The sequence below is a fragment of the Euprymna scolopes genome, chromosome 7 (assembly GCF_053919585.1).
Source record: "Euprymna scolopes isolate OS-2025 chromosome 7, ASM5391958v1, whole genome shotgun sequence".
NCBI classification, from domain to species: Eukaryota; Metazoa; Mollusca; class Cephalopoda; order Sepiida; family Sepiolidae; genus Euprymna; species Euprymna scolopes.
Window position 1 is genome coordinate 118,880,442 of NC_136488.1, and position 27,221 is coordinate 118,907,662.

Consider the following 27,221-nt stretch of genomic DNA (forward strand, 5'->3'; position numbering starts at 1 on the left):
GGATGGGAAAAGGTTATCTGTAATAGGCCTGTTTAGCTACAGACGCAGGACTGAAACTCCGGGTAGTCACAGTTCACAGAAAAGACGACCTCACGCCTCCACGACCAGCATGCAGGTCAACCAAAATCTGCCCCCCTTTGCCCTTGCCACTTCGTTGCTGGTCTTGTTGTAGAAAAGTAAAAGCTAACCGGAAGAAATTTTTTAAAAAGCCATTATCATATGAATTTGTTTAAGGTGAACATCAACTTGCTGAGAAGTAGTCGCACACTCGCTCCCGAACATTTCATCACGGCAGTTATGAGAGTGACATACCTTATCAGGGAAAGAGGATTGCCACAGCCTGCTGGAAATCCAGTTTAATAACCGCCTCAAAACCAGTTCGTCTGAGCGTTTTGATTTTGAAGAGTTTCCTTTCTTTTAGCTTTATTCAAACGAATGAGGCCTGCAAGACAGCGGAGAAGGAGTTAATGGTGTGTCAGGGCGTGTCCACACATTGGTGGGCTATGGCATAGCACCTCTGAGACCCCACTGCTGCTTTGAGAATCCTTAACATTTAGTCTGGTACTGCGAGAGGCGTAAGTATTTCTGTATGGCTATGAAAAGGCATGTAACACGTCCGTTCTCTATCAACATTCTATCTTTGAACCATGTGATGTCATATCAGTTTTTAATTCATTCCGACAGCCTAAGTAATTTAAAACAATTGACCTATCTTAACACCCGTGTTGTCCCATTTCTTTTTATTCTTATGGCGGGGGCGCGTAACCACAAAATAAATAACTAAATTATATACTAAATTATAAACTCATATCTAGCAATGGCCTTACCTAACCAATGGAGTAAGCCTCGTGCATTTGAACCCAATACAAGGAGTCTCAACACATCCAGTAACTAAAAAGGTGATTTGATGTTTTTATTTACATATTTACGTTTGATATTTTTATTTACATATTTACATTTGATATTTTTATTTACATATTTACGTTTGATATTTTTATTTACATATTTACGTTTGATATTTTTATTTGCATATCTTCCTGCAATAACTGGATGTAACATAATGCCGAATTTATTATGGAGGTAAAGCCAAAGAACTCCTCGTTGACTTTCATGACCAGAAACAAATAACGTTAAAATGTTGATTTATTGTCGACGGCATCCTTCACAAAAGGTCCGGTGTGGAATCGTTAATATTTGGATTATAAAGACTCATGTTCTCATGTGACGTCGCATTCAACTGTATTCCGGGTATCTTATTCAACTCGGGAATTTTTAATGCTGAAGTTGCGAATATATACGGAATTTAAAATAGGACACTTTATTTAATCCACGGAGGTTGATTACCCTTATCCCATCTGCCATCGTGTAGAAGTCTGAAGTAATTCTTAATTATATTCTTAGTACTGAGGATTACACCTTTAACCTTCAGAAGTAGCACCAGCAGTGTGGAATGTAAGAATAACATCTAAAATCCAAATAGTAGTACGAATAATTCAAATAATCCAAATCAACAATGCTCATCTCTCATTAAAGTGTTAAAATAGATTTGGTCTATTCGCTTTACTGCATTTCAACGCTTTTGAGTAATTTAATCTCATCTCCTTCTTGTCTCTAGTAAAGTAGTTCAACAGATGACAACTCAATATAAAATACAAGGTGACCAACAATAATGCATACACTCTTGATTGTTACAACTTGTTAAATTTATTAATATTAACATGAAAAATATTCACAGGAGAGAAACAAAGCACATTTAAAGATTCTGATAGTCCAGCGTAAAAAAGTAAGCCTACACCGGGCAATTCGAGAATGTTAAAAAAAAAAAAGATCAGCTCACATAAAGTCTTCAAACTGGTTACCGTTCTGCTCAATACACTTTTCGCATCGTGAAAATATGGAACTACAAACTTCCAGTAGCATTTCTCTCGCTACCTGCGCACATTCTTTTTCAGTTGTCTCCCTCAGTTCGTCAATTGTGTTAGATTTTCTGCTGTACACCTTGTCCTTTGAAGAATTCGATCATTGTCATCTTCGTTGATACAATGAACTAGCGCTGGAATAAAACTTTTCCATTGTGCATTCTTCAAATGTGATGGACGCTTGATTTTGGGATACCTGTTTCACGTGACAGTTGACGAACACATTTTCGTGGGGAATTCTGAACATTAGCAATAACATCTTGCTCTTGAGTTGGGCTTGTCGATGTTCTTTTTCGTCCTGAATGTCTTTTTCTCATGCACTGGAAGGTACCAGGATTCTCAAAGTTATCTACGATTCGTGGTGACACGTGTTGGGGCATCTCTGTGGAATTCACGCGTAAAGCATCTTGCCACTTCAGCTTTATTTTCACATTTCCAGAATGCTTTGCACGAACCTAAGCCCACTATCAGCCATTCTTAACCCACAATAAATCTGAAATAGAGAGAAAAATGTATTAGCTATTTAAAGTCAAAGAGTATATACATTATTTGGGGACACCCTGTAGGTTGCAATAATTTGAACTACATAAAAGGTCACTGAAAGTTTAAATGATCTTAATAAATTCTTTAAGCATTCAGTGACCTTTATTTGTACACCTTCTAATTTTACTATTATATGCGAATTGCGTAGATAATTACTAAAGTCAAATTAAAACTGCCTTTAAGCCAACAGAAAGGTGTGGTATTCGTTCTAGTACTTCGCTTTCTCTTTACTGTACTCAATGAATATTTATCTTCTAAAACTGTGCTCCTTAAAATAGTTTAACATTCAAAATCTATTCTATTCCCATATCAGCCAATTTATTTAAAATACACTAACCCTCTTTGAATTTTCAATGAAGTCCAGGCACAATCAAGTAATAACTTTGGCGGTGTATTGAACGTAACGATGAAGCGACATAGAAATTCAAGTTGTATTTTTAACGAACCTTTACATAGTTGTTGTACGTGCGTTTTCTGGTCGATTAAAAAAATGAAATATTTAACTTAAAGTTTGTTTTTGCGCAAGTAGGGTTTTTTTGTGCTGTAAAAGACAGTATTTCATCATGCCAATAAATGTGAATGTAAAATCGTTGTTTTTCAAAACATCCGAATTATTCATAAACAATTGCATTTCTATGTACGTTTCTTTCATGGTTCACGTTTTTTTATCTTTTCAGCTGGTGATATAAAACGCGGCCCCCTGCCTAATTATGTGGCTGAAGAACCGGACGGACCACAGATAAAGACCAATATCCCAGGGCCGCGATCCTTGGCACTTAAAAAAGAGCTCAGCTACATACAGGTAAGCGTACTTGGACTTCACATGTAGAAATGCAGATGAGCAAAAGTATCCGTTCTTGCCAGGGCGATGGTGATTTCTTTTCCATAAACATAGTAGGATTTTTTTTTATTATTTTACGGTTTCTGGTTCTAGACTTCGACGAATGCCATATGTGAAAATATGCAATATGCGCAGATGCAAGAAAGCTATTTTACAAGTTTTGCAATTCATTCCATACCGCACCTTATTCTATTGTTAAGTTTTCTGGAAAGTCTGGGCCTCTTTAGTAATGTTCAGTATGGCTTTCGTAATTTTCGTTCAACAGCTGATCTATTAACTGTTGTAACTGAATGGATTTGTTGATTTATGGATAATTCAGGCTAAAAATCGGAGGTCACAACTCTGCCTTATTGAAAAGCCGCATCCAGTAGGTTACTGCGCTTGACAGAGTGTGGCATCCTTGTCTTCTACATACACTTTGTGGTATTGCTGGTGAAACTTTTGACATTATTAGGTTTTTTCTCATTAGTAACTCTTGATGGAGTATCTTCATTTTCTTTTCCTATCAGTGCCGGCATTCCTCACGCCTCTATTATATGTCCAAATTGTATCTTCTCTATATAAATGACTTTCCAGAGAATATTATTTAGAAAATAAACATTTATGCTAATGACCACCCTTTACTCTAATATTGCTTCTTTGCTATCTTTCTATGTAGTTAATCTAAAAGTTGATGTGAGTTCAGTCATGAATTCGTGTAGAAATTACTTGTTTCGTTTAATTTTGTTAAAGCTCAGGTATTGCCTTTCAATCGTAGGTGTGTTCCTTTTCTTCCCGAGACCCTTATGGATGGCTCTGCTCTGGTCTTTCTTTCTCATCAGATCTTTGTTGGAGTCCATATATTAAATCCGTTGCTATTTCTGCATCACATAAAATCGGTTCTCTCTATCGTTCTAAACATTTTCTCACGCTCGAGGCTATTCTCTATATCTGCGCATCTACTATCAGACTATATTTGGAGTGCTGTTGTCATATTTGAGTTGATGAATCTGTGTGCCTTGATTAAGGTTCTTGATAAATGGCTGAAAAATATCAGCAATTTGATAAGTAATTTTAGAAACAAATGATCGATTATATTAGTATTAGACCGAACATATTTTGATCTTTTTCATTACAAGAAAAATAAACATAAGCGATAAGTGAGGATTGCTTTTTAATCAAATCATCGTTTGTATTTGGAATCTTTTTTTTTTTACTTAGAAATGGAACTTTTCCTTCTGCATGTTTATTTTAACCAATCGAACTATTTTAGAAAATCCTGTCAAAAATAGTCAGATTTATCCACTTGTAATTCCATTAATAATTTTATGAAATCTTCAGATTTAAGTACGTAACAACCCTTGAAGTCATATTTCCTTAAAGAAAATAATTAGAGAAACCCTAGAAATAAGCTAATGAAAACATTAACTTGTGTGAGGGAATAACAACGAATTTGATGCGTAAGCTAGCTAGACTAGACACGATGTGGGTATATAAAAACACCCGGTAAGACAATCCCATGCATTTTAACGTGATGATTCCTAACGGGAATAAAATGCTGAAGCCTTCACATAGCTTAATATATAAAATTAAGTATACATTATATATATGAACAATACTTATATATATAAATACCCTTATTCCAAATGAAACACTTCTCTATGTCCCTCTCCCTAATCTAAGATAAAACTCTATTTTTCTAGGTGATATAAGAAAATGATTTTGTATCTTCAGTTGAGTTTTCGAGTGAAATTCTTGGCCTGGAGACGTAGTCTCCCCAATAACGGGTGATTACATAAACATGTATGCGCATATGTAGCCATCAATGGTTGTATAAATAAATTATATATATATATATATATATGAATTTGAAAGTCCAGCAAGGCATATAAAACATACATTGCCCCAAACATTCATATTATTGTTTCATGAGACGAAGCGTGATTTGTCTAATAGAAATCGTCAAACATAACTCAATCCCAGAACTAAAGTAGATATTATCATATATTTAGCGTTGTTTTTCTTATGAACTTTAACACAAGCGAAAGCAAAAGTTGATGGACTCACATTTAGAATAATATTATAGGAATAGAGGACATAAGAGACGTGCATCCGCTCTTGTGAAAATTTGTTGTCCCCAAACTTATTTTCAGCTGTTAGGCTTTTATTCATGTGCCAGCCAGAAATATTGGATATCATCTGTACTTTTAAATTTCTTTTTTGCTCGCAGGGCGTCTGACCGTGGATGTCTATAACCTCCCCCCTTTCCCATCGTAAAAAAAATGGCGATGTCAGCTTTCGTGGTTAAAACTGCCATAGATTGTCACTTGTCAAAAACTCTAATCGGATGCGATTTCTCATGAGTTGGGTCCAAACAATGATGTAACACTAGATGAAAAGACAGCTTAAGGTTATATCGGGTGAAAACAGAAACTGTTTAAAGTTCAAGGGTTGAAGAATACAAAACAAAAAACATGACTTATTTTTCATTTAATGTTTCGTGGAGACATTTTATTTTTTTTTATTAAATATTATTATTTTATTAAAGGCAGACATTTTATCTTTATTAAATGCCACATTTATCTCCCCCGCTTCGCTAAAATTGACTGACGACCCTTGCGAACTTTTGTTTCCACGCTGAACCACATTGTATAGTTTTTTTTTTATTTTTAGAATATTTATAATTTTCATTTTCCTAGTTAATAATAAAATTGACGATCAGCGCAAACACAGACTCCCAGGCATCATCTTCAAACAACCTGTTACAAAACTGCTTTCCGCCTGTATTTGATTTTTGTACATTTTTAACCTCAAGTCAGTCTTATTGCCACTAACGCCTAAGGGGATACTGCAAGAGAGATCAAGTGTACATTACATATAAATTTCTGTACATTGATACTGTCGGGGAAATAGGGTGCACGAAGGGCATACTAAAAGGCAAGCGGCTATTAAAAACAAACAACAAAAAACAAAAAAACGCTATTAGAATAGAAAGTTTTCCGGTATATAGGCATCTGTGTAGTAAAGGGTGTGGTTTTGCTGCTCATCCGGTGGGTCGGGGACATTTATATTGAGCGCATCCGTTGAACTCAACCGACTAACAATAAAATCTCACCCCTCCACCATAAGGCTACGAAACGTATAACACGCGTACGTTTTAGTGGATGCTGGAAAACCTTCTGCTCTAAGAGCTTCTGCTCTAAGGGTGCTTGTCTTTGAAATAATCTCTATGCTCTGTGCAAACATGCAGCAATTTAAATGTAATGTGAACAAACACCATGTTGATCACCTTTCTATTTAGGTTATCTCTATATATGTGACACCATCATAGTTGTCCCTTACATCTCAGTGGCTATATGCTTTGTTTTAAGTCGATAAAAATAATAAAACGTTACAAACATGAACAGCCATCGAACAAAAACAACAGTATTTTATTAATACCACAAATATTAGTGTGGCGTCAATTAATACCACAAATATTAGTTGGACGTCATATAATACCACAAATATTAGTGTGACGTCAATTAATAAAACATAATAGTGTGACGTCAATTAATACCACAAATAGTGTCGTCAATTAATACCACAAATATTAATGTGACGTCAATTAATACCACAAATATTAATGTGACGTCAATTAATACCACAAATATTAGTGTGACGTCAATTAATACCACAAATATTAGTGTGACGTCAATTAATACTACAAATATTAGTGTGACGTCAATTAATACCACAAATATTAGTGTGTCGTCAATTAATACAACATAATAGTGTGACGTCAATTAATACCACAAATATTAGTGTGTCGTCAATTAATACCACAAATATTAGTGTGACGTCAATTAATACCACAAATATTAGTGTGACGTCAATTAATACCACAAATATTAGTGCGACGTCAATTAATACCACAAATATTAGTGTGGCGTCAATTAATACAACATAATAGTGTGACGTCAATTAATACCACAAATATTAGTGACGTCAAATAATACCACAAATATTAGTGTGACTCCAATTAATACCACAAATATTAGTGTGACGTCATATACCACAAATATTAGTGTGACGTCAATTAATACAACATAGTAGGGTGACGTCAATTAATACCACAAATAGTGTCGTCAATTAATACCACAAATATTAGTGTGACGTCAATTAATACCACAAATATTAGTGTGACGTCAATTAATACCACAAATATTAGTGTGACGTCAATCAATACTACAAATATTAGTGTGACGTCAATTAATACCACAAATATTAGTGTGACGTCAATTAATACCACAAATATTAGTGTGACATCAATTAATACCACAAATATTAGTGCGACGTCAATTAATACCGCAAATATTAGTGTGACGTCAATGCCTTACTTGCGCGTGAACAGGGGTCATTCTTTGATTATTTTTGTCCAAGTTCTCTTAGTTTTAGCGAAAAATCAGAACATTCTAAAAAGAAAATTCTCAGAAATACAAATAAAATTTTAAAAAAATCTTAGAATGTATTTTATTCATTACTAGTAGGGAGGTGTGTGTGTGTGTGTGTGTGTGTGTGTGTGTGTGTGTGTGTGTGTGTGTGTGTGTGTGTGTGTGTGTGTGTGTGTGTGTGCAATGGGGGTGGGGGGTAAACTAAAGAATAAGCGCAGTAATAACCCTGTTTAAATATTAAAAAAAAACGATGTTAAACTTCTTTAAAAAATCGGACCCTCCCCCCCCCACCAAAAAAAAAAAAACAGCGAACAAACGTCAAACTCGGAAAAACAAAAAGTAAGAATAAGGGTAAAAATGATTCACGTGTTCCGAAAAAAAAAAAAAAAAAAACACAGCGAAAAGTCCGGTTAAGTCCACTGTGTGTTTCACCCAGTAGAAAGCATAAAATGAAAAGGAAGGTAAAAATTCCATTCCAGTTTTTTAAGCAACTACAAAATGAAATAAATAAAAATGATGTTTTAAATGTTAATTTTATATATAAAAAATAAAAAGAAATGGAAAGAATCTTTTTTTTATTGTAAAAATGTTGGGGAAAAATTGTAATTTAGCAACGTAAAAGTACGCGTGGGATAAGCATTAATGTTTGTGGAAATGTCGCTATCGGTTAATTCCGTGGTGCGTTTCAACCAATAGGAAGCATAGAACAGAAAGGCACGGTAAATTTGCATTCCAGGTTTTTTAAGCAACTACGAAGTACAGAAAACCGAAACCGGCGTTCGTACGATCCCGCAACGGTGTAATTGGTGACGGGGGTAGGAGGAATTAATTAGAGAGAAAAGATTTTATTACTTCCATTGATTTTAACCGATTTTCGTAGTGAATTCTCAGCAGAAAAAATATATGAATCTACGATTATCGAGGAAGTGGAGAGGTAATGTGCTTATAACACACCTCAGGTATTGTGCTGCAGTTTGTGCATATTACATTTGCATGAAATGTCTTGATTTTTAATCCTATTAAGATCAAAATCATAGGGGAAAAATGGAATCATTTTATATATATATATATATATATATATATATATATATATATATATATATATAAGGAACTAGAAGGCCGCCCGGTATTGCCCGGTCGTAAAATACGCATAAATATTATACAAGTATTATAATTGATAAAGAAACCAAGGCATATGCATGTGAATATTATGTAATTTTTCTAAATCGGCTACTTCTTGTAAATAAAAAAGAAAAATACTCGAGCTGAGATCGAAACCAAAGCCTAATGACAAAGAGTCAAGTATGATAACATCTGGACTAGCGTGTCACGATCTTTAGATGGTGTTTTCAAACGACTTATTTAAGTAGTAAGTAATATGAACTATTCATGTGCGCATTCGTGAAACTTAGCAAAAAGATAAAAATCGGATGACCCTCACGTAGCAATTTTTCAATTTTTACCCCTTAGCAGCCCTTTTTGCCGAATGAAAACCAATTCAAAATTTTCTACATGTTTGAATACTCTGTTTCAAGTCTGTACATCCAACATTCGTAGAGTATATAGGCTGAGAAGTGTCCTCTCTCTCTCTTTCACTCTCTCTCTCTCTCACTCACACACACACACACACACACACACACACACACATTCTCACTTTTCTAGATATATATAAGATAAGCTATATATACCTCGCGTTGTCCGGGATACAGTCATGTCATTTTATTTTGTTTAAAACTTAGAGTGAATAAACATAATTAAGAGAGAGGGGAGAGAGAGAAAGAGAGAGAGAGAGAGAGAGAGAGAAAGAGAAGAAAATGAAATACGAAGGTTTTATCTACAAAATGAAATAAAAAAAGTTAGAACCTTAGTGAGATCTCAATGATTCCAATAATAATAAGAACCATTGAAATTACCTGTGCAAGACAGATTCGAACAATTAGACTTAAATGAACGATTAGAATCATAAAAAGTTTTAATCTCTGAAATAGGGGGGGGCGTATCTGGCAGGATGCCTCATCTCCAACAAAAAAAAATGACAGCACGGAAAATTTAAAAAAAAGAAAAAGAAAAATAGTTTGAGAGTCGTTTATACCAGTTTAAGATACGTACTCAACATTCTGTCTGGTGGCGTTTCTTTTATTTATTTATTTATTTTTAGTTTTTTAGTTTTTTGCTATCAGGTTGAAGTATAGCTCTGTTGAATCCTAAGAGGTTTCAGTTTTTACCTTTTATTTGAGTAGTAGTTAGATAAATACTAATCGCCTGTGGTGCTTCTATGGTGTGGTGGCAACAGGGCTGTTTATGCATTGTTCGTAAATCATAATGCATTACATCTAGTACGTTGGATTTTTCATACTTGTATTTAACCTCCTGGAAAGGGAGAAATAAAACAAAAGTCGTATTATATTGTTAATTTAAACTATGAGTTATCACCTTTGCATTATTTATGCTTTGCTTTGGAATGAAGACAGCGTTAACGAACAAAATATCGCGTCATATACATATATATATATATATATATATATATATATATATATATATATATATATATATAAATCTTTATTCGAATAGCAACATTTTAAAACAATGAGAAAGAAATGAACCATAATTAGATGTTAAAAAATAATACATAAGTCGATTAAAAAAATCACGAAGTGCAATAAAACCCAAGAAAAAAGTGAACACTGTTCGGAAATATAATAAAATAAATAAGTCGATAAAGAAAAAAACAAAAAAGAAAAAATCACGAAATGCAAAAATAACTAAACCCAAAACGCTTTTCGTAGAGAGGGACTTTTTCAAAGATATACGTCTGTAAAGAGGAATAGGATTTCTTCTTTTTTTTTCTACAAAAAAAGAAAATCTATTTCTCTTTACAGACATATATCCTTGAAAAAGTCCGTCTGTACGAAAAGCGTTTTGGGTTTCGTTCTTTTTGCATTTCGTGTTTTTTTTCTTAATCGACTTGTATGTGTGTGCGTGTGTGTGTGTGTATGCCTTTCTTGCCTTATACAAATATATATATATATATATATATATATATACATTAAGAAAGAAAGGTATATATATATATATATATATATATATATATATATATATATTAGGCAAGAAATATATATATATACATTAGGCAAGAAAGGTATATATATATATATATATATATATATATATATATATATATATATATATATATAATAAATTCCACAGCCAAACAACGTCGCAGCTCACAAGAGCCATGACAGTCAAAGAACCGGAAGTCCAAGACTCGAGTTTCGCCCTCATTTGGGCTCATCAGTTAGACACATCCGAACTCAGGATTCGAAACCCGAGCCTCTTGCATGCAAGGCAAGCACTCTACCAACTGAGCAAATATTGAATTAGCTCTAGGATATTTACCTATCGAACTTATTGTATATCTAAATTACAACGAGCACTTTCTCTTTCCTGTATTTTAATTAAACTAGTAATTTCACTGTTACATTGAAATACACTCAGCTCTTTAGACTATTGTTCTAATCTCCTTTAAATATATATATATATATATATATATATATATATATATATATATATATATATATATATATATATATATATATATATAATACTAAGAGTCTCACCAGTTATCAAAGCCTTAAGTCTACTAAAAAATAATGGTTAATGAGTGTCAGGTGGTTGGTGAAACAACACTGATCATCGGTAATGCTGGAAATTAAGTAGTCTTTGTTTATTTAAAAGGACAGCTTAATAGGAGCTTGTTCACAGTAGACTTAAAAACGGCTAAAAATGTCAGTTGGGAAGCAGCCCAGCGGTATTGTGTCCCACAGACGGGTAGGTAGTTTTTTAGAAAGAAAGTTTTTCACGGAACTTGCGTGTAGTTTTAAGCACATGTAGGTAATAAGGGACATTTTTGGCAGTTGTTGTAGCTGGGCGAGTGTTTGCTGCGTATGTTCTCTTTATCAGCGGGGGGGGGCATAGACAGAAGCTCAGTTGAGCACTTGCTATGAAAATATCGATAGAACAGAAATTAATTCACTACGTCTCTTCTGTGAGAAAGAGAAATAAAGGTAGAGAAGGGGCTTCGCCTACTATATTTCGAAGCCAGTTTTGTACTCTGTCAAGCCATAAAATGGTAACCATAACATTTCTTCTTCAAATGTGGCAAAAGTACTCAATCTTAGGGCGTATACAGGTAGGGATTAGGGTCGGGGGATACATTTTGGAGTTGTCGAATGATCGAACCATTTTATTAGCGACATTGGCAACGGATCTGATGTAAGTCTACAGGTCAGGAGTGAAGTTAAGATTCAGAAACCTGTCAAAGCAGGGTGCTTCCTCCAGACGAGAGCAGTTCATTTCAGTTGAGGACGAGTCGGGATCATGGAACCTTGGAAGAGTGTTCGATTATTTAAAAACAATAAAAAAATAAGAACGTAATATTTATTCTTACATGCGTTACAAAAGATCAGACAACACTAAAATGTTATTTTGATATTCTATACCACATACACACGCACACACGCACACGCACACGCGCACATACACACATGGACATTATAAAAGTTGATAAACTAGTTTTCTAGTTTTCATTTGGAGATTTGTCTTCATCATGAAGCATCCATAACGAAGATTATTAAAGTTAACTATTTGGTTTATGGAAGATAAAAATTCATCTATGAAATCTTTTTAAAACATATATTGAATTTATTACCAAGAAGGAATATGTGTTTTAAAATGGACAGAACAATTGCGTGAATAAAGATGTTTTTAAAATGAATTCGGGATATTCATCAAGTTTCCTAATAAATGACAGTTGGGAAAAGCAGTTGTAATCTTATGTACAAAAAATACTAATACTTCAAGCTAGTTGCTGCTGCCGATGGTACCATTCTGCCTGGAGATTGCTAATACATATTAAAATAGAGAATTGTGCAAAAGCACATAGTTTGTAAACATTGTGAAACAAAGCAAAACCCTTGTTTCCTTTACAAATAGTTGCTCATAACTAGGTTTATGACGACAGCGTGTCCTTTTCATTGGTTTGACTCTCGAGTATATATTCGACACACATAGACACAGTTAATCAACTGAGGACCACATCACTCTAGATAAAAGCATATGATATCAACGGATACACACTCGAGTCAAAACAATGAAAAGAACATGCTGTTGTCATAGCCCTACTCATAACTTACCTATACATTTCATATTTTTAGTTGGAAAAGTAATCATCTCTTCAATTAACGCAATACTAATACTTCATTTAGCTGTGGTCATTCATTTGAACACATACTACATTATTTTCCACGGTATTACATACGAAGGAACTTCTATTCATTCATAGAGATTTTGAACCAAAAACACACCGCGTGTTTATTAAAAACTTATTTAAGTTATTATTATCTTATATAAAACTTATTAAAGTTAAACGTGATATCCTTTTAAATTAATATAAACCTTATATAAAACTTATTTAAGTTAAACGTGATACCCTTTTAAATTGTTTTAAGCTAACTGCGCCATGTGGTAAAAAAACATATTTGTTCTTGAGAGCGCGCACGAAAGAAAATTAAGTTTTTAAAAATAATTTTTTAAAGAATTGAATTAACTTTTGTAAAAGCAACATAGAAATCTTCGGTATTTTTGAAGAAACTTTCGTAAAGAATAAAATATGTTCCTTTTCCTTTAAACAGAATTCTGATGCCGTCGTATTTTTTACGGACTATGACAGATCGCAAGGCAACTACATTGCGGACGCCGATGGAAATCTATTGCTTGACCTCTACATGCAAATCGCTTCTTTACCTTTAGGTAAGTCATTTATTTTGTTATTGAACCACCATTTATCAAGGCTAAAAGCCACTCAACGATAATGGTCAGTGAGACTGAAATTACTGGCAGCTGAAAAATGAGGAAAACTATAAAGACTTCAAGTCCAACGTTAACAAATTCCTAATGAATCGCCTCCTTAAGTAAACACTTCATCAAATCTCCACACTAACGTAATGTACTTGCAATAACCCTTATCCCTGAGTTGCTTCCGGGCCTCGATAAGACCACCGTGTAAAAAAAATGATACATGATATAATTTTATTACTTGTATGGCGTTTTTAAAAAAGGATTTATTAATATCGGACTTGTAGGCAACCGACTTGTAATCATCAGAGAAGTGGTCTTACGGTAATGTGTTCCATAGACGGGAAGTTTTTTGGAATGAAGTTTGCAAATGAAAATTCTGCCTGACGCTCGGCGCATGAAGGGAAAAGGGGATTTTTTTTCGCTGTGGCATAAAAATGAGGTCTTACTTTGAATGTTTTACAAAAAGGAACCAAAGATTGTCAGCTCAGTTGGGCACTTTCTGTGATAATAGCAATAAAGCATAAAGAGACTAGCAATGACTATTATGTTGGAAAGGGGTTGTGGAGAAGAGGAAAGATTACTCGCCACTATATTTCAAGGTCGATTTTGTATTCTGTAAAGGCTGAAAAGAGTACTATGTAGAGCTTTTTTTCATTTTTTTCTTCCTTTTTATCATTTTCTGTTCTTTGTAAATTCGTTACAAAAAAATAATACGAGTCATTCAATATGCAAAGGGATTTTGTAGGGAAGAAGAAAAGTAGTTTTTTTCAGAATTGTTTTCCATTTTTCTGAATATAAGAGGTTGAATGTCTTTGAAAAAGATAGAATATTTTTTTCGGTGTTCAACTAATCCGACCACTCGAACTACACCAAACGCACATGTCATAGTTCTTTTTCATCTTGCTTATTTTCTTGGCCGTCTCGAGATTCTAGTATAGTCGAAAGCCAACCGTACAAAATAACAGTTCACAACATGCATGCATCATAAGAAAGTCAACACATACACAAAAATTATCTACAAACAACTTGTCAGGACTATGAGTGTGTGTGAGTGTGCCGTTGGGATCTCGTCGTTAGTGTATCTTCATCTGACCTAAATTCATATCTTTCAACCTACAAATCTCGACTAAAACTAATTCCGTCATTCGTGTATTTTCGATTCTTCCAACCAATCTCAGTCGAATTCTCGCCGTTCTCTCTGACAGCCAATACATGCCATAAAAATCTGATATATCTATTTTCTCCCTCAGCCAGTAACTGACGACATTCGTTTTTCCTCTGCTTACTTTCTTCAGAAACTAAATACACCTTTCCGAATTCTTTGTCTCAACTTTCCTCCCCGACTATTAAGAGTCAACTGGCTATGGAATCGCCTTGTCTATGAGGTTCAATAGATCAGTTGTTTTTATATCGTCATTCATTTCCTATCAAATCTTTTCTGGGTGTCCTGATTGCGGATGCTCTATAATAATCACACCAGTATCTGTTTTTTTTTTTTACACAGACATCACCATATCATCAAGGCAAAGAGGCCACTCAAGGATAAGGGTTAAAGAGTGTACAGTAGAAATTGGTCAATATAGTAATCATTAGTAATGAAAATTCGATAAATTTGTTAATTTATATGGAACGGCTCATCAAGAACTTATTTACGTTAGACTTGAAGACAACCATATTGTACTCAGCTGGAAAGCAGGAAAACGGAAGACAATTCCACAGGCGTGCAATTCTAAGAAAGAAGCTTTGTTCATGGAATCTACGTTTAGGTTTAGGCACATATAAAGAGTGGGGGGAATTATTGATAGTGTTTACAGCTAGATGAGTGTTTCTTGTGAAAGTTTGGCGAGGGGGGACCATAGACTGAAGCTCAGTCGAACACTTTCCATGAAAATAACGATACATCAGAGACAAGCTCGCAACATCTCTTCTGTGAGATAGAGGTTGCAGGGAAGAAAAAAAGACATCTCCTACGAGGCTACGAAGTTTATTTTGAACTCTATCAAGGCAGGCCAAGTTCTTTCTAGCAGATCCTGCCCAGATGTGGCAATAGTACTCCATCCTTGGACGTACCTGGCCCTTATATAGATAGAGAATTACATCAGCAGTGAGATATCTACTGGATCGATAGAAAGATCCCACCATTTTTCCAGCGGCCCTGGCAACAGATTTGATGATGTACGTGTTCCATTTAAGATCAGGAGTAATTGTCAAGCCCAGAAGCTTGTCAAAACATGAGGCCTCCTGTTTCCATAAATATAAATTTTGTGCTGTTTGGAGTTAATCAATAGCAGAATTGGTTTCTTAATATCGTTGTGGTAATTTTTCAGTAATTCAAACTGGTACCAAATTAAACTTAGTGGTTGGGACTTGAGCTGATGTTTGGCATCAAACGTTTGGTCGTTGAAAATTGTAAAAATTGTGTGACTTCCTTAAATCACCATTTGTGGATAGAAGATAATTTGGGGGTCATCATCATCATCATCATCATCATCATCATCATCATCATCATCATCATCATCTGTCCCTTAGTCTGGATAACTGTTGGAGCGCATGGAACCTAGCATACTGCATCTCCCACTAATGTTCAGCATTCTTGAGCGTATTACTCCCAGCCCTGTCCATTTTCGGGTGTGATTTTCCACCTCTTTCTTTGTTTGCCCTTTCTTCCTTCATGTACATTTTTGGCAGCGTTGTTTCTGCAAGACCCGACGATCGTGTGACATGGCCATGCCATTTAATGTTCTCTTCTTCACAGTGGTCAGTATATTTCCATATTGTCAGACTGTTTGCCCGTTCTTCACTTCCTCACTTGTAATGTCGTCTTTGTCTGAGATGTTGAGAATCTTTTGGAAACAACTTATCTCTGTAGTCTATACTTTAATCGCTAGGTCCGTAGTTAAGGTCCATGACTCACGTCTTGTATACGTAATTTTTGCAATGATTCAAACTTGGATACACCATCCGTCACAACCGACTTAAGGTACTTCGGTTGATAGCTTCGAGCTTTTTGCCGCTAACTTGATGTCCTTGCTTATGCTATTGGCATTATTAGTTATCACCTTCGCCTTTTCTACGTAGAATATCAAACTATAACCTATGCTTTCAACTAGGTTAGCTTGTTCTTATTCAATCTCTGCAATTCCATCGATTTTGTCGGCAAAATATAAGTTATAATTGTCCTGCCTCCGATGTTGTCTGTTTCTTTATATTTTTTATTGCGTCAGCCATGGCTCTGTCTAAAAAAGTGCTGAATGGTGTATAGGAGGGAACAGACAGCTCTATCTGACCCAACAGTTATCTTGTACGTATATCCAACATTACCATTGAATTAGACTGAACTACTATCTATGTCGTAGAAGTTTTATATGGCCATGATCATAAAAAGCGATTTTATTTATTACTCCTATCACTATAGAATCAATACAGAAAAATAGTCTACACGTATTTGCAGCTCAGATTATCTTATTAATGAAGACAACATAATAGAATTCGATCTCAAAACACTAAAAAAAAAAACACTTCATTCTCTCTGCTAAGAAAAACTACTTACATATATTTTACAATTACAGTAGTCGGAATAATCCAAATAATTCAAATTATCAATACTCATCTAAAAGATTTAGAAACATAAAAAAAGTTCCTGTTTCACAAAATAATTTAATTACGGAATTCAAGTTACCAAAATTAGTTCCGATTTTCTTGTAAACAAGTCAATATTTTTTTTTTCTTTTCAACGCTAGCACAACTAGTTTAGAACATTCACCCGCTTTTTAGTACTAAGGTATTCCATTGCCCACATACTACAGTTTCTGTCATAAAAGTTACGTTAGAAAGAACGAGTTTATGAAGTATGTGTTGCGTAGTGATGTGCTGCATTCTAATGGGAAATTATTTGGTCCGAACAGGTTGGGCACCTGAAAGAAAAAAGGCTATCTTTTATTTTTTTATTTATTTTTCTAATCCCTCTATTTCAATGTATAGTGGCCAAGTTTTAAAGAACTTTCGCTTTTTACATAAGATTGTTTCTTCTATTGCATCCATAAGAAGCGCGAGGCATTTCCGGCTGTGAACATCTAACAAACCAAACTACCATGTCCATGTTGTTTAATAACTGACTGATTCTTTTTAGATGCAGATTTCTTTGTTTTGTCCGTTACTCAATTCACATTTAACACTGACTTTTACTTTACCCTTAACCTTGACCTTGAAAAATCATCAGTTAAACTGCAGCTGCTTTTTTTCTTCTGTATTAAATTACGAACGAATACGACGGAATTTAGAAAAAAAAAAATTTTCGTTTTGATTTTAAGAAGAAAAGAAAATGAAATTGTGTGAATTAAAATATTTTATTAATCCTGGGGATAATTTTTTTTTAAATTTTGCCGATAATGTTTTTGTCAAAAGAAATAGAATAAACACACCCTAACTATCCGACTCCTTAAATTAATGAACGGCATTAATTTTCGTAGTTAAGGTAAATTTTACTATTATTAATTATCGAGTTTTTCGTTAAACTTTATACTTTGTATTGATTTCAATTCGTTGTATGCTTAGGCATGTCACTAATTAAAATATTTTCGTTGTAGTTCTTTGTTACTTATTTCCCCACAACGACAGAGTTAAAGGCATGGTCGGTTTTTAATGTGGAAAAAAAATCCGAGATTGGGACAAAAAATTGCCCCAGTAGACAAACATTTCTCTCCTTTACTGACCGAGAACTAGAAACATTAATATTAATAATAAACATTATATTGAAAAGCGGAATTCTTAATGAAAAACGAAAATCAACTTTCAGCAAAATAAGTTTTTGGTAAAAAAGGGTCAGTTGTGCAGAGAACAAGGTTGATTGGGTGTGGATTTATTTATTTAATTATTTATTCATTTATTTAGTTAGGAAATGGAGTAGGTAGGGTTAATCTTCTTTTGCTGAAAGTTGATTTTCGTTTTTCATTAAGAATTCCGCTTTTTAATATAAGCGTTGTTGCCTGAAGAGGTCTCTAGTTACTAACTACTAGAAGACCGAAATATGCTCATGACTGTGTAGCAACAAATTACTGCTTATTTAAAGACAAATTGAAAGTATATATATATATATATATATATATATATATATATATATATATATATATATATATATCCTTTTCTGTCTCTTCCTGGATCTACTCTAGGGCAAGCTTTTTAATCGGTTTGGGTCGAAAATTTTCACTTACAAATATATAAATATATGTATGTATGTATGTTTGCATGTCTGCCTAAAACTTTCGATAAAGGCAAATGATTTTTACAAGATCAGTATCGTTTTGAAGTCAACCTTTCAGACGATAAATATCTAAAATAGGCTAAAAACATTAATATATCTTCACCTTCAACTGGGCACTTTTCTACAGGGAGGGGTCGCTTTTTTCGCCGATATTTTTGAAAGTCATTCTCTCCTTTCGATTGTCTAATCTTAATTAAAACCTACGGCACTTCTAGATTAGCGGTGGCCGTAACAGCAAAGACGTCAGGTTTTTCCCTGTTCTTTTCCTCCTTCATGGTACGGGTTCGAGCCTGCCTTCCAACTACCACTTTTTTTTTTTTTTTGCTCAATATACACCTCCAAACACCTGAGCAACGTTGGGCTAGAAGCCTATATATATATATATATATATATATATATATATATATATATATATATATATATATATATATGTGTGTGTGTGTGTGTGTGTGTGTGTGTGTGTGTGTGTGTGTGTGTGTATGTGAATCTCTCGGAGAACAGTTTTATTGAAACGGGATGATCTAGATGATTAAGATTTGCTGTGATTTTGAATGCCATGCTTTTCTGCTCTTTCTTAACAATCCTTACGAGGGCTCTACGATCTCTTTCACATATCCTCGACTTTCTCACACAAGTTTATTCAGAGAATGATGTTTTCCTCTCTTTTTCGTAGGCTGTTATCATCTTCGAGAGAGTTCCTCTCGATACGGTCATCATCTCAGCCTCTTTCATTACAATAGCAAATATCTTCCGAACACCAACATTCTACCCTCTTTGCAAGTTTGAAAGATCTATCATTTTAATTTTACTTACTAATATACACTGTCTGAAAAAAAACCTAATTAATTAAAAAACAACAATTACCATAAATAAATAAAAATGAAACCAACATGTTAGGGTTTTTTTTTTTTTCAATATTTGTAGGTGATTTAAAATTGATGCAAAATTCACAATGTGTTTCCATTATTTTGTTCAAACCCTGTAGATATAAGAATAGATTTAAAATTCATAAATTTTATAATATAATTATCCGCATAGATACGTAGCACAATGGATAAGGTGCTATGTTATGATCAGTTCTACGTGATAGTTTTTAGTGATTGAAGATTTAAGATGATACAAAGAATATAATTTAAAATTACTTCAAATTCTACCCGCTCATAGCAGATGAAACGAAAATAATCTAGATAAAAGAAAGGTTTCGTTCCAAATTCCGAAAGATTCGCAGGTTTGGCAATAAATATTATCGAGTTCGGCAATGCATACTCGAAAAAGGTGGCGGGTTTCATCGACCAACTCATTGTAAGAATACTGTCCAAGATGAGACCAGTAGTTAAAATAATAGAAATAATGCAAACTATGTACCTTTCTTGCTGATGTTTTCGATAGTGAACGACTTAAATGATTTGGGATTTTCTCATCTAACGTGTTACTCGTCCGAAAATCAGCTGTTAATTCTGCGACTCGTGAATGTATTTACTTCCTCTAAAACATCCACAAGATTCCTGAATCTAATTACATTCACTCAAGGAAGTTACATCAGAAACAGCGAACCCATCAGCATGAACAGATGCTGTTCACTTAGAAAAGATGATGCCGTTACTATGGAAGACGTGGATTAATTGTTGGACATCTTAATTGGATTATTGACATGACACGGTTTGTTTTGCTGTTTTTCAACCAAGCTCAGCAGTGATGTCTTAAACAAGGTGTATGGATGGAGTGCATTAGCTTAATAAGTTGTGAGCAAGTTGAAAGCACAAGGATAAAAAGCAAAAATATTTAAAAAAAATTTTTTAATTCAAGTCTCTTAAACTAGCGAGACCTGTAGAAATTCCACAGGGTCTCATTCATATGTAATATATTGATGTTGGCATTCTGTCGATGTTCAACGTAAATGGGGGCTATCATATTATTGTAGCTCTTTCATTAAAACTGCAAAAGTATTTATCTAAGCTAGCAGGGATGCCTGGCATAACCCAGTCGTAACGTACGCTTAAATATGATATTTTAATTCTTGCAGATTTCGTATATATTATTAGTAGAGCTTATGTTCTATCGATTTTTACATACTATAAAGTTGCGATTTCAAAAATAAAAAAAATATAGCTATATGACTTGGGTTCATCAGTTTGAATCGAAACTGAATCCAAAACTTATATATATATATATATATATATATATATATATATATATATATATATATATATATATATATATATATATATATATATATGTATATATATATATATATATATATATATAGCTTTAGTTCCTTCAGCTATATTCGAAACCGAAACCAAAATTTATGAAGAATTCTTGATAAAATTATTTATAAAAAAATAGATTACTAAGGTACCATCAGCTAAAATCGAAACCGAAACCAAGACTTATGAAGAATTCTTGGTAAAATTATTTATTACAAGAAATCGAAGTACATAACAATCAAACGACCCAGATGTAAGTGTGACACAGAAAACAACACGTTATCGTATTCATATATATACGTATATCGTAATTTATATAACATTGTGATAAACACTGAAAGTAATGAAAAAAATTATAGTAATAAGAGAAACTTGTGTTTATGTCTGCCTGTCTGTTTGTCTGGTAATCATATACAGATTAGTGTAATGACGGGGATATGAAGAGGCGACTGAAGGGACCCACACAGACCATTTGTACAAACCATAGTTAAATTACGTAAAGTTGAACAGATTTCCAAAATTTGACAAAATTTTTTATCATTTTAAAGCCCTCTGAATTTTGCTTATTGTAAAACCTTCTAAATTTTGATAACTCCAAAGACCATAAATTTTGATTTAGGACAGCATCTTTTAAAGACTCTTTATGTTTTTATAATGCTAAGATACTCTAAATTTTTATCATTTCATGACCCTCTAAATTTTGATTAATTCAATATCGGCTAAATTTGGATATTTCAGGACTCTAAATATTTATCATTTTAAGACCCCCTAAAATTTGTTCATTTCTACATTTTTATTATTTTATGATCTTCGAAATTTTTATAATTTTAAGAACCTTCGTATTTTGATATTTTTAAGACACTATAATTTGATCATTTTAAGAATCTTTTCACTTCGAAAATGGCTATTTTAACTTGTAATAAATAAAAGCATTAACTTTAATCATTTTTGCTTGTATATTTATCCGAAATTGCTGTCCCCCGTCTCTCTCTCTCTCTCTCTCTCTCTCTCTCTCTCTCTCTCTCTCTCTCTCTCTCTCTCTCTCTCTCTCTCTCTTTCTCCCTCTTTCTCTCAATCTAAGGCTCGACCGTTATTTTAAAGGTTTTGTCGCTGGGAAACAATGACAAGTGTCTCGTTAAATATCATCCGCTATGATGACATTTGATGAGATACTTTATATTAGCAATTCATTGGACTCTGTTAAAATTCCACGGTTGCTTAGTTTCCATCTTTTCCTTCCTTTTCTTCGTGAAAACACTTATCAGCTTAATATTGCTCTAAATAATTAAAATAAAAGTGATAACTATTTTCATTTATGAATTTACTATAACAATTCAAATCCAGTCTATTTCTTCATGTAAAAATAATTATCAGCAAAACATTATTTAGATAAATAAAACTAATGTCATTTGTAAGTCGATTGGGAGAACACCATTCTATTTATGGCATCTTATTCGATTTGGAAACAATTGCTTTCAAAATGGGTAAAATCAAATTTGTATAAGAACAACATCAGTTCTATTGCTAATGAAGATTTGATATCTATCTGAAGCCGAAACTATACTTCTATCTATATATTAATACCATAGCATGTGTGTTATTTTCTGTGTCACGCTTACATCCGGGTCGTTTAATTGTTATGTGCTTCCATTTCTTGTCATAAATAATTTTCCCAAAAATTCTTCATAAGTTTTGGTTTCGATTATAGCTGATGGCACTTAAGTCATCTTTTTTTTTATAAATAATTTTATCAAGAATTCTTCATAAGTTTTGGTTTCGGTTTCGATTATAAATGATGGCACTCCAGTAATCTATTTTTTTTTATAAATAATTTTATCAAGAATTCTTCATAAATTTTGGTTTCAGTTTCGATTATGTCTGAAGGAACTCAAGTTATATATACATATATTTTTTTCATAAGTTTTTATTTCGGTTTCGATTCAAGCGAATGCAACCAAGTCATATGGCTATATATATATATATATATATATATATATATATATATATATATATATATATATATATATATATACGAAATCTGCAAGAATTAAAATATCATCTGTAAGCATACTTTACGACCAGGCTTTGTCAGGCGTTCGTGCTAGCTTAGATAAATACTTTTGCAGTTTTAACAAAACAGCTATAATAATATCAGAGCATCTCTATCTAAATTGGACATCTACAGAATGCCAACATCAATATATTACATATGAATGAGTTCCCTGTGGAATTTCCACAGGTCCCGCTAGTTAATGTATTATTGTACTATACTTTAATTATCAATGATCAATTTAATAATCTGTTGTGTAATCATAATACAATAGACACTATCTCTTCCTTTGGGGAATTGTAGTATAATATCTATTATGTAGCCATGATACGATGTTACCAGAACTACCCCCTCCTTTTGAAAATTATGGGAAGTGTAGTATCTGTTCTGTGATCATGATACCATCGTCTCAGACATTACCTTCACCTTTTCATTTTTGGGTTATGGGGGAGGGGTGTACTATCTATTCTGTAGTCATGATCTCTTCCCTCTTTATATAGCGGATCGTGTAGTATCTGTTTTCTGGTCATGTTATTATAATCCTACCTCCTCCTTTTTATTATTTTTGGTGACAGGAGGCACACTATAATATCTGTTCTGAAGTCAAGATATCATCCTGCCAGAACTACTTCTTACCTTTTTAAGGAGACAGGGGCAGGGGTGACAGTGTATTATTTGTTCTGTTGTTATGGGAACATTCTACCAAACATTGGCTTACCCTTGTGTGACCAGAGAGTGGATGCTTTTTGCTAGTAGTCTATATATTAATAACGTAATGCCTTTAATGTACGTACATATGTCACGGTTTCCAGATTATAAATTATATGAACGGGAGATCCTATTTATTAAAAATGGAGGATAGAAGGCGATAACATACTATGAACATTAACTTAGTATAAAGATATGCTAATTTAATGTTCACGGTATTTTATCACTCTACATCCTCCTTTTTAATAAACAGGATCTCCCGATCACCGAAGATGCAATGTAAAAAAATATTTAATAAAAAAAGTGATGTCCATTTTGGGCCATATGTGAAAGTAAAATATACCTTCTTGGTCTTCTTGCTAAAATCCAAGGATAGTATCTGTTCTGTTTAAAGATGATATAATAATATTTGTGGGGTTTCCATCTGTGACAGGTTGTCCATGCAATAGAAATATGTTACAGACTCCTATAAACCGCAATAATTAGATATATTTTTCCACTACATTAACCAGATCATTTAGATAAATACATTTAAAGTTTTAAGAAAAGAGCTATAATAATATAGCGGGGTCTGTATTCACGCTAATCGTCCACAGAATGCCCAGCAGCAAGAAATCACATATGAATGATTCTACTATGGAATATCCACAGGCCCCGCTAGTTAATAATTACTATTTTTATTTAATCTTTGGCGATCAGATGATCTCAGTTTAAAAATGACTGTGGAAGATGATAACTGCATATAAGGAATAATGCAAATTACTTCAGTATATTTTGAAGGTTTTTTTTTTTCTAATATGAGAGAAATGTGCCTCATTGTATTATTTGTGTGTTGAATTTCATCCCCGCCACCTTCCTCTGTGATTGGTGACTGGTAGTACCGTGCTAGTTATTGTGCTAGTACATTCGATAGTGTTTAACTGGTTGTGTAATTTAAAAACAACATGGAAACACATGTAACATAGTTTCATGTGAGAAGTTATATATTACAAGCTTAAACATGGAAACATATGTAACATAGTTTCATGTGAGAAGTTATATATTACAAGCTTAAACATGGAAACATATGTAACATAGTTTCATGTGAGAAGTTATATATTACAAGCTTAAACATGGAAACATATGTAACATAGTTTCATGTGAGAAGTTACATATTACAAGCTTAAACATGGAAACACATGTAACATAGTTTCATGTGAGAAGTTATATATTACAAACTTAAACATGGAAACATATGTAACATAGTTTCATGTGAGAAGTTATATATTACAAGCTTAAACATGGAAACATATGTAACATAGTTTCATGTGAGAAGTTATATATTACAAGCTTAAACATGGAAACACATGTAACATAGTTTCATGTGAGAAGTTATATATTACAAGCTTAAACATGGAAACACATGTAACATAGTTTCATGTGAGAAGTTATATATTACAAGCTTAAACATGGAAACATATGTAACATAGTTTCATGTGAGAAGTTATATATTACAAGCTTAAACATGGAAACATATGTAACATAGTTTCATGTGAGAAGTTATATATTACAAGCTTAAACATGGAAACATATGTAACATAGTTTCATGTGAGAAGTTATATATTACAAGCTTAAACATGGAAACACATGTAACATAGTTTCATGTGAGAAGTTATATATTACAAGCTTAAACAGTCCCATAAGTGCTCTGTCCGCCACCAAAGTAATTTGTTGTGCTGCAAGAATCACCACTTATCAAGACCAAAGGGTTAATAGAATAAAATAATTGTTGGTTGCAAGATGAAGAACATTACGAGAGGATTGGGAACGATTGAAGCGCTGGATTCAGCTCGAATTACTGATGTAAATGATTCATGGCAGAAATATTCTGCAATTAGATTTGAAGACAACCGTGTTATAATAAGAGAGAAGCAGTTCTGAGGTAACGTGCTTCACAGATGAGAAGTTCTACCAAAGAAGATATGTGCGTAGAAGTTTCACATTACACTAATTATGCAAAAGAAGAAAGGAAGTTGTTCTTTTTTAATTAGGGTCGCAAAACGAGTTCTTGCTGTGAATAATTACTACGAAGAAACTGCAGAGATTGGAGTTCAATTAAACATCTTATAATGAGATGGCTCAATAAATTTTGTTTGGGTTACAAGAACCTAGACAATCAGAAAAAGTCAGGAGATTAAAAACTAGTAATTTCGAGGTTTTTCTTCGAGCTAATGTCCACAGTTCAATTTGGTTAATCATGTTCACAATCTCGTCGACAAAAAACAAAACAAAACAAAAACAATTCAGTTACCAAAATATTGAGGCGCTTCCGACTCACCCACGTACAATTTATAATTTTCTTTCGTTTCTTTTCTTTTCTTTCAAGGCTACAATCATCCAAGATTACACCAAGCCTTGAGAGACGAACACAATGCGGTAAGTATCCAGCTTCTTATGGCTTTATTTTAAAGAACTGCTGACAATTTACGTTTGGTTTCATTCTGAAAGACGTTATCTGTTGGATATAAATCTCGATTCTCAAACAACGTCGAGTCAGGTAAATATTTAGATGGTTGAGCGCATGCAAATACCTACAATAAGTTCTGTGTTTTATTACTTGTTTTTCATGAGCCAACCGTGACGATAATCTGTGGATTTTTTTCTTGTTGGCTAATAAAAGTACAAAAATAATTTAATATATTGCAAATTTTTTTATAGTAGTGAGTATTTGCATTAATGATCTTTCCCTTGCATCTACATAAACTCACACAATCGACAATGTATTCCATAATAGCGTTTCTTTTGTATTTTGCATAGCTTATCGCTACCTTAACCCTAACTTAACGTCTGACTAGACAGGACTGACAAAACTATGACAAATCAAATCAAATAAAATTTATTGACAAAAAATAATAAAGTATAACCAACCACGTAAAAAGACAATATATTTACATTCCATATAAAGTTTGAATTTTTGTTCAAAGTCACTTTAAACCGGGATAATAAAGGCATCGTCACAACCTCATCTGACAATGTTCTACAGAGTAAAAACATGGACAGAGGATGTTACCTTTCTTCTACTAAGATGAAAGTGTCGATGGCGAATCTTTTTGAAGTGTTTCTGAAGGCTGTGACTTGGTGTCGAGGTAAAAAAAAAACTATCAAAAGATAAACTTAAATTTCCCTTAATGATGTTCTATGCAAGAATCAAGTCTCCTAGCATCCTCTATTGGGAAAGCGAAAACACATTTTTGATTTGAAGCCACTCTTTGTAGGTAAACGTTACCATTCTGATTTGCAATATTTGAACGCGCTCCAGGTTTTCAATATCTTTTTGAAGGTAATGATTGGTTGTTTGGATAGCATATTCAAGAATGGGTCGTAAATTTTGTATAGGAGATGGAAGGTGTCTCCAGTTAGACGGAGAAAAGTTCTCCGGATCAAGT

General features: G+C 33.4%; 1 protein-coding gene across 1 annotated transcript in view; it reads left to right on the forward strand.

The window, feature by feature from the left end:
• Positions 1-27,221, forward strand: part of LOC145279912 (4-aminobutyrate aminotransferase, mitochondrial-like) — a 161,401-nt gene that overhangs the window by 87,264 nt on the left and 46,916 nt on the right. The window contains exons 2-4 of the mRNA XM_080131469.1: positions 3,140-3,264; positions 13,406-13,523; positions 26,162-26,211. Coding sequence (XP_079987595.1) covers positions 3,140-3,264; positions 13,406-13,523; positions 26,162-26,211 — 293 coding nt within the window. The remainder of the gene's footprint in view (positions 1-3,139; positions 3,265-13,405; positions 13,524-26,161; positions 26,212-27,221) is intronic.